This window comes from Cryptotermes secundus, unplaced genomic scaffold (genome assembly GCF_002891405.2).
Source record: "Cryptotermes secundus unplaced genomic scaffold, Csec_1.0 scaffold1964, whole genome shotgun sequence".
In the NCBI taxonomy this organism is placed as follows: Eukaryota; Metazoa; Arthropoda; class Insecta; order Blattodea; family Kalotermitidae; genus Cryptotermes; species Cryptotermes secundus.
In genome coordinates, this window is record NW_019731612.1 from 351,141 (window position 1) to 367,061 (window position 15,921).

General features: G+C 47.3%; 1 protein-coding gene across 1 annotated transcript in view; it reads right to left on the minus strand.

Annotated features, from left to right (window-relative positions):
- Positions 1-15,921, minus strand: part of LOC111867318 (cadherin-like and PC-esterase domain-containing protein 1) — a 92,702-nt gene that overhangs the window by 24,628 nt on the left and 52,153 nt on the right. Inside the window, exons 14-15 of the mRNA XM_023857062.2 lie at positions 14,085-14,221; positions 3,425-3,645 (exon numbers count right to left, since the gene is read on the minus strand). Of these exons, the coding sequence (XP_023712830.1) occupies positions 3,425-3,645; positions 14,085-14,221 (358 nt within the window). The remainder of the gene's footprint in view (positions 1-3,424; positions 3,646-14,084; positions 14,222-15,921) is intronic.

The window sequence follows — 15,921 nt, forward strand, 5'->3', positions numbered from 1 at the left end:
CAGTCGGTATAGTGGCTGGCTACGGGCTGAACAGAAGAGAGGTCGAAGTTCGAGTCCCAGTAGAGGCGAAATTTTTCTCTTCTCCATGACATCCAGACCCGGCTCTGGGGCCCACAGAGCCTCCTGTCAAGTGGGTAGAGGGGGTACAGGGGCAGTGATGTGAAGCTGACCATTCACATCCAAGTAGTGCCGAGTTTAAGATAACGTGGATCCATGCCTCCACTCCCCACACTGTAGCACAGAACTGATGCAGAAGGTGCAACACAAAGCGACATAAGCATGTACGGACAGGCAGAGAGTACTGACCGGCACTACTATTCTCGTTGCTGTAAGAAAGAGCAGAAGGGAGTTAATGCTGAGTTTCACCGAGCAGGCCAGCTGAGGTGCTGCCTTCGAACCTCAGCCAGGGCCCCGTTTTTCTGACTGAAGCTTTCGTGAATCCCTTGAGGGTACTGCCGCTACTTTCGAAACGCTGTCCAGTTCAGTCATTCATCAGTCAAAGTGCAACTCGACGCCAAAGAGTCAAGACAATGACAGCTTCATAGAAAAGAAGAAACAAGAGCCCCTCGCTCCATTTATCTCGTGGGAAATGTATCTTGCAGCACTGTCACTTTTAATCGATTAGTTATTCAATATCAGTTTCTTGCCAGTATATACTTTCTGAGTTAAGATTCCGTATTACGTCGCAAAGAAAAATATGTTACGACATACGATGCGCACGCACGCACATATGCTATGTCTATATATATATCAGCTCTACTGAGTTTATTCTGTGTTTGTAATTATCGATTAATCCTTGAACTATTATACATTTCTTTAGATGTAAAAATAGAGTCAGTGAATGATTCATAATGTGTAATTATTTTGATAATTTTTTGGCAATTTCGCTTAGTGGTTCATTATTGAGACTTTGAATTCGAAGCCAACATCAAGAATATTTACACGAAGATAGTACTGCACTGCACAGATATCTCGCACAGAGCGCCCCCAACAGAAGCAAATATTGAACTGCTTAGCATTCCGTATATAAAGTTAGCTTAACTGAAGGTGACTGCTGTACCGACCGATCCACCGACCGAGAGACTGAATCCCCTGCCCACCCAAAGACCCACAGACAAACCAACCAACCAGAAAACAAACTGCATTAACTCCCTTTGCTAAGTTGCAATTAGCCGAGCTGGTGTAGGAGCATGGGGTATAGTAGAATTTGCTGTACCCCTCCGAAGGTGGGGGCTCATTGCTCCTGGGAGCTATACCGGCGGTAGCGTAGCTACTGGTAGGGTCGGACAGGTCAAGGGACACCCTGCTCCTCCCGGTTGGGGTTGGGCGTGAGGCTAACAACCTCACACTGTAAGAACTAAATCAAGGAAGGTAGGAAGACCCAGGTTGATACGGCTGGAGGGTGTACCTGCTGAAAGTAAAACGGAAAATGGAAAATCGAGGCAGATTGTTCGGCTCACCCTGAGCAAGGAACATTGGCTGTACACCTTCCGCCCCAAATTTCGCCGGTATCACAGTCGGACACGTTGCCTGGCCCCAGGACATCCATGCGGCCTGGAGCGACCAGTGGCTGCTAGCCACGCCAGAGCGCGTTTCACCTCCGTTAATGCGTGTTCATTGCGTTTCAACATAATCCGGCCACACAGCAACAATTGTGTAGGACCACACCGGTGCTTATGAAGAGCGATATAACGCCGTGTAGTCCGTTGAAAGACAACCGACATTTCGGAGGAACATGTTGCCTCCAACTTCAGGGTTGAATTAGCCGAGCAAGATACCAGCGTGAAAGCAGGTGGCCAGCTGAGAAATCGGCTCAGAGTCAAGGTCACATTGCGACTGACGGTCAGAAAGTCCCGAGTCTCATCTGGGACTCATGATCAGATGCTAGGTACTGCAGGACACTTACGGGCCTATTGGTGTGGGGCGTCCCAGAGAGGTGAGGACGACGCGGAGAAAAGGAAATCTTGCCCCTAAAGGGACTCTAACTGCCACCCCTCAGCCGTTCAGCCTGTAGCCAGTCGCTATACCGACCGAGCTGTGAAAAAAAAAAGGTGTATATGGGGAAATGGAGGTATGGCTTAGCGTATTTTTAAACTTGACATCAGATTAAAGTCCCGGGCGATTGAATCCAAGGGAGACAGCCATCTACAGGACTCAGTAAACGTGAGGTAACAGAAGAGAAGTTCATACGCGAGTGATGTCGTGTAGTCTGGCACAAGTATTTCGCCGTTTCGGAGGGATGTATTCTCTCCATCTACAGAATCGAGGTTTAAGCATTGCATGTAAGCAGAAGCCAGAATTGTTTCCTTGTTACTTTCTTCAACAGCTTACTCCTCGACCCTGATGATGGAGGATGATGTCTTTAAACTTGCACCAGGCTACACGGCATTACACGCTTCTGAACTTGGCTCGTTATTGCCTGCGTTCCCTTGCGTCTACTTGGGCCCAAAGCGGAGAAAAGGTAAGCAACTCCTGACATGGCCGCCCATGACAAGTGTGGCAACATCCCTCCAGCTCCGGTAGTGCCCCGGCTACTGAGGTAGGGCGAACGTCTGAACCACTGCCGGTGCTGACAAACATTTGTTGCCTTGAACCACAGGATAATGACGTCTGGAGGAGTGGGGTGGGACTGAGCCCACTGGGCACTGCGGCCACTAACTGGCCTACTGTACCAGCCCCGGCTGATGGATGGCGAGTGTGGAGCAGTGGGTAACAGAAGAAACCGACGTACTCTGAGAAAACCTACCCCAGCTACACTTTGTCCACCACAAATCCCATATGACCTGACTCGGGTACGAATCCGGGCCGCCGCGGTGGGAAGCCGGCCACTAAGATGTCTTTTAAAGCCAACGTGGGAACAAACTGTACGGTGTATATTTTCGAGCTGTATGGGCTCAATGTGAACGAGAAATTGGTTGTCGCCCTGAAGCCGCACCAAAGAGTTGTAGAGGTGCCCATACCAGGAGGTAGCGGTCTCTTAAGAGCCAGCACGGCAGTAAGAGACAGGTTGTATCTGTATCTTGAGGCCGTGCAGACTTGCCGCCACCAGCGTCAGTTCGAGGAGTGAAATTCGTCCTTAAAACCGAACCGACCTGATGCCAGCAGGATTTATTACCAAATTCACCTTCAGCCTCTCCTCACAAACGGCCATCAGATTATGCCTCCAGTGGAGGAAATTCCAATGCCCACTTTCGGAAATACAAGACACGACGGCATAATCGAAGATTACACCGGCAAAATTTAGGTTTAAGCTAGCTTCCATGGCTGATATGCAGAGGACACCAAGACCAGACCCGCGGAAAATGAACAAAGGGGATTAACGATCGTACTTTAATCTCCGTACATTCTGGTCATGTTTGTTTCAACTACTGGCAGTTGGGTCCCCTCCTATCAGCGCGTGACTGTGTCGTGATGCTATACTTGCTTGAGTAGCAGCTGGTACAGAGTTTTGTCGAAAACGGGCCGCTCGGGTGCTGCCAGCCAGAACTGTGGGTAGTATGCGAAGCTGAGAGTGGTGTGGCCCTGGTTGAGGCTGGAGTACACGCGGATGTGGTGCGTCTTGTCGCACGCAGACAGCGAACCGTTCAGCTGCTCCAGGATGTAGTGCATCATGCCTCGGTTCGTGGAGTCTCCAATGAAGAGCAACTGCAACAAACGCACCCATACACTTGCGCATGTCTGAATGAAGGAATGAACACGCTGGATGCATATGCTGTGTTTTCTTCTTCCCAAAGAGAGGTCATGCAATGCCTCAGGAGATTAGCCGCCAGATTTTTACCCCGCAGGCCCCGGTTTTATCCCAGGGCCATCCATGTGAGATTCATTGAGAACAAAGAGATAATGTGGCAAGCAAGAACTTAGGGTTTCCCTTGTCAGTAACCATTCCCACCAAAGCTCCATGCATATTGTAGCGTGCAGAGCCGTTTCTAGGCAACGGTTCGGTAAATTTCTTCCCGCGGGAACGGGTACGCATGCAATAATAAAGGTACTGTTGGAAACGGTGATTTCTAGGCCCGTATATAAGCTATGGCGACTGAGGAATGCCTTGGTTTTCCTCAGTCACTCAAGGAAAATGCCGGCATAAAAGTAACTACAGACTTTCCAATTCATTTCCCAATGTGCGTTCCGTTATTGGACGCTAGACCAAGACGGGGAGGCAGGCGGTAGCGCACTTGGTTGAGGCACTATATTACAAGCCGGAAGGTCGCGGTTTCAAGTCCCGATGATTTCACTGGATTTTTCAATTTACCTAATCCTTCCAGCCGCACTATGTCCCTGTGATTGACTCTTCACCTAACAGAAATGAGTACCAGAAATCTTCCTGGAGGATAAAGTGCGGTCGGCGTGTAAGGCTGACTACCTCACCGCCATATGTGAGCCGACTGTCTGGAAAATGTGGGAGCTTCGATGTCTCACAATCCTATGGTACTCCACGGCCTGTTACATGGACAGCTTAGATCAAGACGTAGGTAGTTGGATAATATTAAAATGTATATTAGAGAGATAGGATAGGGTGGTATGAAAGGGATTGATCTGGCTCAGAATAGGGACCAGTGGATGGCTCTTGTGAACACGGTACTGAACCATCGGGTTCCATAAAATAACGGTAATTTCTTGAGTAGATGTACAACTGGAGGCTTCTTAAAGAAGGGCTCAGCTCCATGAAGTTGATTTAGTTAGTTACACTACACGATATATCGAAAGCGTTCTCGAACAAATCGAGAATAAAATAACACAATTTAATACCAAGTTCAGAAACTGAGTTTCACTCGCGGGGAGTCCGAATTAGGACGAGCAGGAGAGCCACACGCTATCGACGAAGCATGTTTAATATCATTTCCACATTTCCTGGAACAACAGTTGCGATTTTGAACAATGGAGCCGACCGAATTCCTCTCGGAGGTAAGCCAATAACACAATGGTGTTTTGTTCTCGAGTTGGCTGCTACGTCACCCGGAGCGCTGCTATCGCGTTCTCCCGTAGAGACAACGGACGCGAGGCTTCGGGGTTCTGATCGATTAATACGGTCTCTTGGTAACGCTAGGATGATCTCATTACAAACCTCAGGCAAGGGATTAATTAGACAATTTATATCTTTCATAAAGCAACGCTACACGGAAACAGGATGAAGTACAATCCACTCATCTTTAATATTACATTACATGTTAGTCGGCCTCCGGAAAACAAATCGGTTTATCTCAATGCATTCGTTATGGCAATAAGGATTTTCATGACACGATAATACTAATCCTACCTCAGACAAGATGTACTGAGCAGTTCTTGTAGCCAACTTTACACGTAAAGTTTAAGTAGGTTTAGGAAACTGTTGCGCCATCTGTGTCTCTGCCAACCAGCAGACAGGTTCTCACCAAATTTAGTGGCGGTAAACCTATCCCTGCAACAGTCCGTGGAGGCCCATATCGTTGTGAGACGTCGAGGTTTCCACGTTTCCGAGGCAATCGGCTCACAGATGGCGGTGAGCTTGTCAGCCTTACGCGCCGGCTGCCTTTTGCTCCCAAAAAGTTTACTGACTCCTTTCTGTTAGAGGTTGAGTCGAACCCAGGGCCACAATGCGGCTGGAAGGATTAGGTCAATTCAAAAATGCAATGACCACATTGGTAATCGAACCGGCTACCTTTCGACTTGGAGTACAGTGCCTCAACCAACTGCGCTACCGCGTGCTCCTAAGTAGCGCAAAAGGAAACAGAAGCCACTGGGTCCAGGCAATAGCGGAGGGCAAGACACACGAGTTCCGACCAAACAAAGGAGCCTCGCGGTCTGTCACGTTCACTCCATGTTTCCCAAGCGGTTACATCGGGCGTGGGACGGACGGGAGAGACACAGCCATTTATGTAAAAATGTTCACGCAAAAATTATTTGTGACACTAGGAAGTGGACAGGACAACAATGAAACTAATCTTAGAGAAACAGGTTGTCAGGATGTGAGCTGGATTGAACCGGCCCTTGTATACGGCCCCACACGACAGAACACTTTCGTTACAGTTACGAGACAACGGATCCCATTGCACGCATTTTCACGAACAGCTATGTAACCTGTTCCAGTCCACGTCACGTGGATCGTGAAGAATCTCTGACGGAACGGATTCGTCTAGATTTGTATTTTGGAGGTGCTCGGTTCGAATCACGGCCGGCACACAGGCAATCATAGCTGAGAGTTTTCGTGACTTTCCTCAGTAAAAAGTAAAACTATCCCTCTAACAGGCAGTGGAGGCCCATAGGGTTGTGAGACGTCGAAGCTCACACATTTTCTAGACAATCGGCTCACAGATGGCGGTGAGGTTGTCAGCCTCACGCGCCGGGCGCCCTTTAGCTCCAAGAATATTCCTGGTACTCATTTCCGTTAGAGGTTGAGTCGACCCCAGGGCCATAGTGCGGCTGGAAGGATTAGGTCAATTTAAAAATGCAATGACCTCATCGGGACTTGAACCCGCGACCTCCCAAAATGGCGGTATGGCAGTACGATGAAGCCGCGACAGCCTCTCCAGCTCAGCGCTGGCTGTACACCCCTGATACCGACTGCCCTCCACAATGATTAACTGGAAAGGAGTGGAGGAAAAGAAAGTGGTCACTTGGAGCAGCAGGGAGAGTGCGTGTGCGTGCTGTGACAGGGTGACACAAAGCGATCTGCAATGACAGGCGCAGGTACATCTTGTTCATCTCAGTTCAGACGGACGGAAGTATCCCAGAGATTTCCATCTCGCCCTCTGCCTGACAAGCGGCGAGGGCCGAGTTATGTATGTACACACAACGGTTACAGCACATGACACAGGGAACATCTGTGAAATTAAATTGCAGTTTCCTGAAACACGTGAAAAGGATGGATGTGGTTGGTTACCATTGTAATTTCAGTTTCTGTCTGGCAACGCTTGCGCCAATTCGCCACGAGAGGGGTTTCTGGCGGCCGTAGCGCGCGACTCCTGCAAACGGCGGATTAAGTGCAACCAAGTAGCAGCAGCAGCNGCCCACACCAAGTTTCTGATTAAATGCTTATAAAGTTTTGATAGGAAAATCTGAAAGGGAGGCGGAAGTGCAGATGGGAGCATAATATTAAAATTGTATGAGGCTGAATTCATGTGTCTCGGAACAGGGGACCAGTTGCAGATTCTTATATACACAAGTATGAACTTTCGGGATCCGTAGGAGCGGGTAAGCAACCAACAGCTTCTCAAGGAGGCGCCTGTTCCACATTGTCAGATATGACCATAGAATATCTGCATATTTTTTCTTGTGTTTGTACATGCGAAATGAGATCAGAAAGGTTTCAGACAATTCAAATAATCTTTAACATGCAAATTTCTTACAGTCTTCATTAGCAATGACCTTGTAAAATTACCTCTGTTCCCAAGCACCACTCAGTGAGAGGAAGTGAAGATACACGCACTGCTCGTCTCGACTCTATATGGGGGTGAGTACTTACCTTCAGGCTTGGGTCGCTTTATCCTCAGGGAAAGAGCAAAAGTAACGCTGAACTAGACACACACAGTCACTATACATACCGAACTATCGCGCCTTCTTTTCTACTCGCACTGCCCATCCTGTCTTTCTTACAAGGACCGAGCAAGACGTAGGCCTATCCGTTACTTGCATAATAAGAAGGTAAAGCTATCCCTGTAACAGGCCTGGAGGCCCATAGGGTTGTGAGACGTCGAGGCTCCCACATGTTCTAGGCACTCGGCTCACAGACGGTGTTGATGTTGTCAGCCTTAAGCGCCGGCCGCCATTTACCCCCCAAGGAAGATTCCTGGTACTCTTTTCTGTTAGGGTCTGAGCTGACTTCAGGGCCTTAGTACGGCTGCAGGGATTCGATTCCCGATATCGTTGGAATTTCCAATTGACCTAATCCTTACGCTTGCCGGTGCGTAAGACTGACAAATTCACAGGCATCTGTAAGCCGACTGTCTAGACAATGTGGGAACCTCGACGTCTCACAACCCTATGGGCCTCCACGGCCTGTTACAGGGATAGCTTCACTTTTGTTTCACTTCAATGTCTGCAAGCTTGCCCCATGTGTATACATAAGATAAATCATTTGGCAAAACTTTCGTGAGAATTGTGATGTAGCTGAAGCTGTTCTAGTGCAACTTGTACTTGTTTAAATTTAAGTTCTTAAAGATTCTGATGCTAAGGAGCCTCTTCGTTATAATTAAAACTTTAATATTATCACGGTAAATTGTTACGTACTTGTGGCATGTGTTGGACGCCGAACCTGTCCTTGATTTATCATACTGACACAACTTTCTCTCTTCAACGTTTTCTCGGTGAGTGTTTGTTTGTAGGGTTTCAAGCCGTTCTTTCTTAGTCTGTTCCAGACTTTTCTAAGCAGTTCCAGTGGTTTATGTTGCTTATTTGGTTATTAATCTCGCCATACCGGTCACGGCACGAACTGTCTTCGTCTGCTCAAACACTGGAGTCGTGGGTTCGAATCCCACTCGAGGCACGGATGGTTGCGTTTAATCTGTGCTAACGGGGTCATCCCCGGCCCAAGGAGTCCCTCCGACTGACTGGGTGATTAGGAGCTCCATAGGAAGCAAGAGGAAATATGAATGCATGTATCTTGTCAGGGTCTGTACACGGCTAGGCCTATCAGATATGTTGAAATTCAAGTAGGCATGTGTGTGTGTGTGTGTGTGTGTGTGTGTAAGGGGTGGGCCATAAAATCCGGCCCTCTGACTGCGACCTTCGCTGATCTGTGGTGCTTCCCCTTTGGATTAACCCTTCATTAATCCTACACTTCGAATGAAATGTAGGGGTAGGACTTTATTTATGGGGGCGTCATAAAAGTCACTTGGATCCATGAAGAACTGACCCAGGTGTCGAATCTTAAGTAAGCTATGGCCTCACGGTCACACAGGATGTCTGGCTGACTCGTCTGCTTGTAGGCACTTTTCACAGGGTGGGTCCTGTGTCAGTCCCAGTTTGAAAAGGTGTACTTTTAAGTAGCAGTGTCCAGTAGGTAAACCTACCACCCATCTTAAATGATCTCTGTTTAATTTCAACAGGTCCTTCGCTCTTCTGACAGAGGGCCCTGATATAAATCCTTTGCCTGTTTGAGTCCAATTGTGGATTGCCAGTGTTTCAAGTAGGCATACTCACGAATGAAAGTCAGTTGCGTAACTGCCTGTCTGTGTCATGTCTACATTCTGTAAATAAAACTAAGGGATGCTACGACATCGTCTGTAGTGGCTACCCCCCTCTTTTTTTAATGATTTGTCTTAAGGGATGCTACGACACCGTCTGTAGAGTGGCTACCCCCCTCGTGTTTTGAATGATTTGTCTTAAGGGATGCTACGACACCGTCTGTAGAGTGGCTACCCCCCTCGTGTTTTGAATGATTTGTCTTAAGGGATGCTACGACACCGTCTGTAGAGTGGCTACCCCCCTCGTGTTTTGAATGATTTGTCTTAAGGGATGCTACGACACCGTCTGTAGAGTGGCTACCCCCCTCGTGTTTTGAATGATTTGTCTTAAGGGATGCTACGACACCGTCTGTAGAGTGGCTACCCCCCTCGTGTTTTGAATGATTTGTCTTAAGGGATGCTACGACACCGTCTGTAGAGTGGCTACCCCCCTCGTGTTTTGAATGATTTGTCTTAAGGGATGCTACGACACCGTCTGTAGAGTGGCTACCCCCCTCGTGTTTTGAATGATTTGTCTTAAGGGATGCTACGACACCGTCTGTAGAGTGGCTACCCCCCTCGTGTTTTGAATGATTTGTCTTAAGGGATGCTACGACACCGTCTGTAGAGTGGCTACCCCCCTCGTGTTTTGAATGATTTGTCTTAAGGGATGCTACGACACCGTCTGTAGAGTGGCTACCCCCCTCGTGTTTTGAATGATTTGTCTTAAGGGATGCTACGACACCGTCTGTAGAGTGGCTACCCCCCTCGTGTTTTGAATGATTTGTCTTAAGGGATGCTACGACACCGTCTGTAGAGTGGCTACCCCCCTCGTGTTTTGAATGATTTGTCTTAAGGGATGCTACGACACCGTCTGTAGAGTGGCTACCCCCCTCGTGTTTTGAATGATTTGTCTTAAGGGATGCTACGACACCGTCTGTAGAGTGGCTACCCCCCTCGTGTTTTGAATGATTTGTCTTAAGGGATGCTACGACACCGTCTGTAGAGTGGCTACCCCCCTCGTGTTTTGAATGATTTGTCTTAAGGGATGCTACGGCATCGTCTGTAGTGGCTACCCCCCTCGTTTTTTGAATGATTTGTCTTAAGAGATGCTACGACACCGTCTGCAGAGTGGCTACCCCTCTCGTGTTTTGAATGATTTGTCTTAAGGGATGCTACGACGCCGTCTGTAGAGTGGCTACCCCCTCGTGTTTTCAATAATTTGTCCTTGAGCCGGAACACAGCTCTGCGTGTGGTCAGTATCGACTTTCTCGCATGAGGCAGAAAGAGCGTCCTTGAGGAAGCCAAGACAAAAATATTACGACCGGAAGAGAATAAAATAAATTAACAGTAGGCATGTAATGAGAAGGTGTTCCTGACATAGATGATAGTTTCCGCGTGGGAACTGTGCCACGGGGAATACCCGAAGCACGTGGCAAATGCTGGTGCGGAAGGGGAAAGCGAGGCGTGTGGTAGCAGCGAAGGCTGAAACACAGTCCTTAGGAAAGCAAGAATGTAGTTTTGTGGTAACACCACAGACTGGAACCGGGATAGCTCAGTTGGTATGCCGACTGGTTAGGGGCTGGACGGCCGGGGTTCGATTCCTGGTAGGGGCAAGCGATTTTTCTCCACTCAACATTGTCCAGATTGTCCATGGGTCCATGGGTGTCGGAGACTCATCCCCCGGGGGCAAAGCGGCCGGGGCGTGAAGCTGACCACTCACCTCCATCTAGTGCCGCGGTAAAGAATGGTGGAGCTATACATCACGTCCCCCATGAACAAGGAGTCCCCTTCAGGGGCTGTAACATCTGTGCCTTCGGGACCCCAGTGCTAGGGCACTCAGCCGCGCCCCACCAAAAATATCATACAATATTATAGAAACCACACAAATCTCTTATCTGAATGGTATCCAGGTAAACGTAGGTGGTACAAATGTTTACCACGTGATGGCTCCATTGCCAGCAAGACATAGTCCGCTCGTGTCCCCTGCCGCCGTCACTAAGAAGTGCTGACAGGTCGCCGCTGACGCGTTTGTTTGCTTTGTGTCTGGAAGCGCCCAGTCTCCCGTACAGTAACACGGATTAGAGGCATCACAGATGCTTTGTGTATCAAAGTGACTAAGCGACATATGAAAGTGCGCCCGTCAGAATCGAAGCTTAGCCGGGAAGGCTGTCTGCAAGACTGGACCAGCTGTTTCGCTGTCCTCTACGTACTGCACCGGCCCCGGGTGGAATGGGCCCCAGTTCCACTTTGTCCACCACAAATCCCAATGACCTGGGCTTGAACCCATGCCGCTGCGGTCGGAAGTAGGCAACTATGAGAACCGCCTTCACTTGTCTTTGTGCCTGATGCTGAACCAGGTACTAAGAACAAAGAATGTCTCTTCCTGTACCTACACTGTGTTTGCACCAGACCGAGCAACTGCGCAAGCGCAATGCAATCGAGGGGAAAACAATGGGAAATAAAAAAGGCAAAGCTATCCCTGTAACAGGCCGCGGAGGCCGACAGGGTTGTGAGACATCGAGGCTTCCACATTTTCTAGACAATCGGCTCACAGCTGGCGGTGAGATTGTCAGCTTTACTCGCCGGCCGCCCTTTACACTCAGGAAGATTCCTGGTACTAATTTCTGCTAAAGCCTGAGTCGACCAGAGGGCCATAGTGCGGCTGGAAGGGTCAGGTCAAGTTAAAATATCCACCTCATCGGGATTCGAACCCGCGACCCTCGGCTTGAAGGACGAAATGGATTGAGCACATATCAGGCATTGTAAGGGTCGGAGGGGGTGATAAAGGCGAACAAAATGTTAATTCCAAAATCTGAAAGAAAGAGGCTTAGACGTAGGGAGTAACAATAAACTGGATCTTAACGAACTAGAATATGAGGGTGCGGAACTTCGTCAGAATAACGTTCCAAGTTTGTGGGCTAGACGCGAGTGGTGCAGAACAGGGCGTGAGTGAGTTCACGAATGAGATTCACTGTTCTATACAGGGTGTTCAGTTTTGGGGGCTAGACGCGAGTGGTGCAGAACAGGGCGTGAGTGAGTTCACGAATGAGATTCACTGTTCATTCACTCATGAAATTTGGTATTGTATTTTGGGGTAATTCATCATGTGTTATAAGTGTTTTTCGTGTACAGAAAAGAGTACTTAGAATAATCACAGGTACTGGTTACAGGAACTCTTGTAGGCAGCTATTCGTGGCATTGAAAATTCTTCCTCTTCAGTCTCAGTATATTTACTCTTTATTATGCTTTGTGGTTGATAATATAAATTTATATCAGTTTACAACTGATATACATAGTAGAAATACAAGACATTGTTTTAATCTTAATTTTTATCAACCTATAGTTCATCTATCACTATACCTGAAGGGATCATACTGTATGGGTATCAGATTGTTTAATAGCTTACCCTTATATCTAAAGCAGTTGTTCACTAATTGTAAAGATTTTAAAATTGCTTTGAAGGATTTCTTGATTTCTCATTCATTTTATACTTTGGATGAATATTTTGAATGTTGCAGATCGAAGGATAGCATTTCCTTGTAGTAATTTATGTGGATGAGTACATATATGTCTGTGGTTTGTTGATTGTTACCTAAATTTGTGGTATTTTAAAAGTTATGATTGATATTATGTCAGTCTATTATAAATTTTGTATTTTAATTATGGTATTATTGCATGTGGCTTAATCCTGTCTTGCTTGTCTTGTTTTGTATCTTGTAACACACATGTATGTATATGTATTTGACTTGTTTTATTATCCCTTGGCTTGTTAAAGCCAAGTGGGATTAATAACGTGAGTAAGTTATTCTTAATGTATGTTTATTTTTATTAGATTCTTTTACCTTACATTATTATTTATGTTTATTGATTGATGTATATGATTTTGATCTTGTATATGCATATTGATATCTGTATTCAAAGGACAATTTCCACATCCTGGTTTTTTANGAACAGGGCGTGGGTGAGTTCACGCATGAGATTCGACTGTTCTATACAGGGTGTTCAGTTTTGGGGGCTAGACACGAGTGGTGCAGAACAGGGCGTGGGTGAGTTCACGCATGAGATTCGACTGTTCTATACAGGGTGTTCAGTTTTGGGGGCTAGACACGAGTGGTGCAGAACAGGGCTTGGGTGAGTTCACGCATGAGATTCGACTGTTCTATACAGGGTGTTCAGTTTTTGTGGGATAGATTCGTGTGATCCAGATTTTGTTCCGCTGGTCGTTTATCCTGAATAGTGTACTGAATATTCTGCGGATATTTCTTCATAAGCTGAGTAACTATCAGCTTTTCAAGGAAAGTCTCATCTACTAACTTAGTTTAGCATATTTCTAAACAAACAACCACAGGCTGCCTTCTCTTGAGGTAATCTAAAAACAGTTTTGTTTTTTGTTTTCGTACTGGCTACGGGCTGGGCGTCCGAGGGGTTGAATTTTCGAATCGCGGCAGGGTCATGAAATTTCTCTTATCCAAGTCGTCCAGACTGACTCTGGGGTTCACCCAGCCTCCAAAGGCTACTGGGAGCTCTTTCCCTGGAGGTAAAGCGGCCGGGGCGTGAAGCTGACCACTCACCTGCAACTGCTGCCGAGGCCAAGAAAATGTGGGTCTATACATCCACTCCCCCACACGCCTTCATGGCGCAGTGCTTAATTAGTTAAGCACAGAGAGTGTTATTTTTTTACGTTTTTGTCTTCGTACTGCGTGCTGCATGTTCAGTCTGTTCATTCCCTATTCAATCTGGCTACAAACATCAGCAGATGTAATCACTAATTAAATCATGTTAGCCATTAACCTCCTATTCCATAGGCAGCCAGCAAATACATTCGGCTTCCCCTTGTGTCAAACTTAGTTTCCACTGGCGTTCAACATTACATGCAGACAGCCACTGCTTTAACAGATCCTAGGCAAACACATTTGGCCTGAATTGAGGTTGAGTGAGGATTACCTTTTTATCACGCAGGCATGCAGCAAGGCGCTGTCTATCCAGACGGCGGTACGAGCAGGAATATGGCTGCCATCGCATTTGACTCCAAATGCAAGACGCTCTGTAGGAACAAGAGGAACAAGGCAGGAGCCAGCGGCCTGCAAAGAAATCGTCGCAGTATTACGAATGAGACGCAGAATGTGTTTACATTTCTCCCAGCTGCAGCTGCGAAACTCGGCGTACTACAACGACTGATCAGCTCTCAGCCTCATGCATTAACGTTGGACATGACAAAACATGGCGACACCGCGAACATTTCCGGTACTGAGAACAGGAAGTTACGTGCTAGGTGCAGCGGACAAATTGTGCAAACGTTAATCTGTACCTAGGGTTTGAGGTTCTCAGAGCTCTATCTTCGGGGACGTAACGCCACGTAGTCCGCTGAAATTCTGTCTATGTTTCGTCTTTCAGTTACTTTTCAAACCTTGAGGGTGGAGGTTATTTTTCCTCCGAAACCCAGGCTCACATGGCGTTATATCCTAGAACTCCTCGTTACTCTTTAAATTGTGTACGTATCTGTAAGGAGCCGGGATAGCTCAGTCGGTACAGAGACTGGCTACGGGCTGGAGGACCGAGGGGTCGGAGTTCGAGTCCCGATAGGGTCAAGAATCTTCTCTTCTCCGTGTAGTCCAGACAGGTTCTGGGGTCCACAAAACTTCCGGGGGGAGGGCCTTTCTCCGGGGGTAAAGCGGTAGGGGCGTGAAGCTGACCACTCATCTCCAGCTAGTGCCAAGGTCAAAAAAATGTGGGTCTATACATCCACTCCCCCATACGCCTTCATGGCGTTGTGCGTAATTAGTTAAACAGAGGTTAAACTTTACTTTTCCTTACGTATTTGTAATATTTGCTAGTTTGATATTACCGATATCTAAATACTTAAATAAGGTAAAATTATCCACGTGACTAATTAATTAGGCACCATATCAAGGAGGCGTATGGAGGAGTGGAGTTGTATGCACTCGTACATCATTCTTAACGTCAGCAATAGGTTGAGGCGAGCGGTCGGCTTCCTGGCCCGGCGGCTTTACCCACGATACCCATTGGATTGGAGGCTGGGTATGACCCAGAACTTGCCTGGACGCCGTGGAGAAAAACCTCTTGTCCCTTCTGATAATCGAACCTCGATTCCTCGGCCGTCCATCCATTCGGTATACCGACTGAGCCATCACAGCTCCAAAATATTTAAATGTGAGAAGGGTCGGTAAGGTTCTGCCCGATATTTTTGTCAGTGTGTGGTATCAGTCTCGAATATTTCATCTTGTGAAGCACAGGCTCTGCAGACCTAGGGGTGGGAAGGGCCACAGAACAGAAGGGTTAAGCGGGGATATACACGCTCCGGGCGAGACTGAAACCACAAGCACTTCTACTGGGCCTACGTCTTTAAGGCGACAAATCCAGTTTAGGACATGCGACCAATGAACCTTGTCAAGACAAAATGAAAATCCTTAAGACCATTCTTAGTCTCAGTGATCAATGTAGCAAGGGTCTCGGGCACGAAACGCAGTGAATTCTGTCACAGGGATGCTGATAATGTGTGAGAATATGACGTCAATGAAATGCGTGCTACACAGCTACACGGCACGTGTGCCAGATTTACTTACTCCAGGGAGTCGACCTCTAACCTCACTTCACACTCCAACTTTAGAAGCCTACAAAAGAAAGTTGGTAACATTGTTGTGACCACATTTCTGAGGTCAAATCCCGTCAAATTAATTCATGTTTCCATTAACACCTCATGATAAATTACTCACAAGTCTCCCAAACGAATCACACTTCAAAGCTATGAAACTTTTCTTTG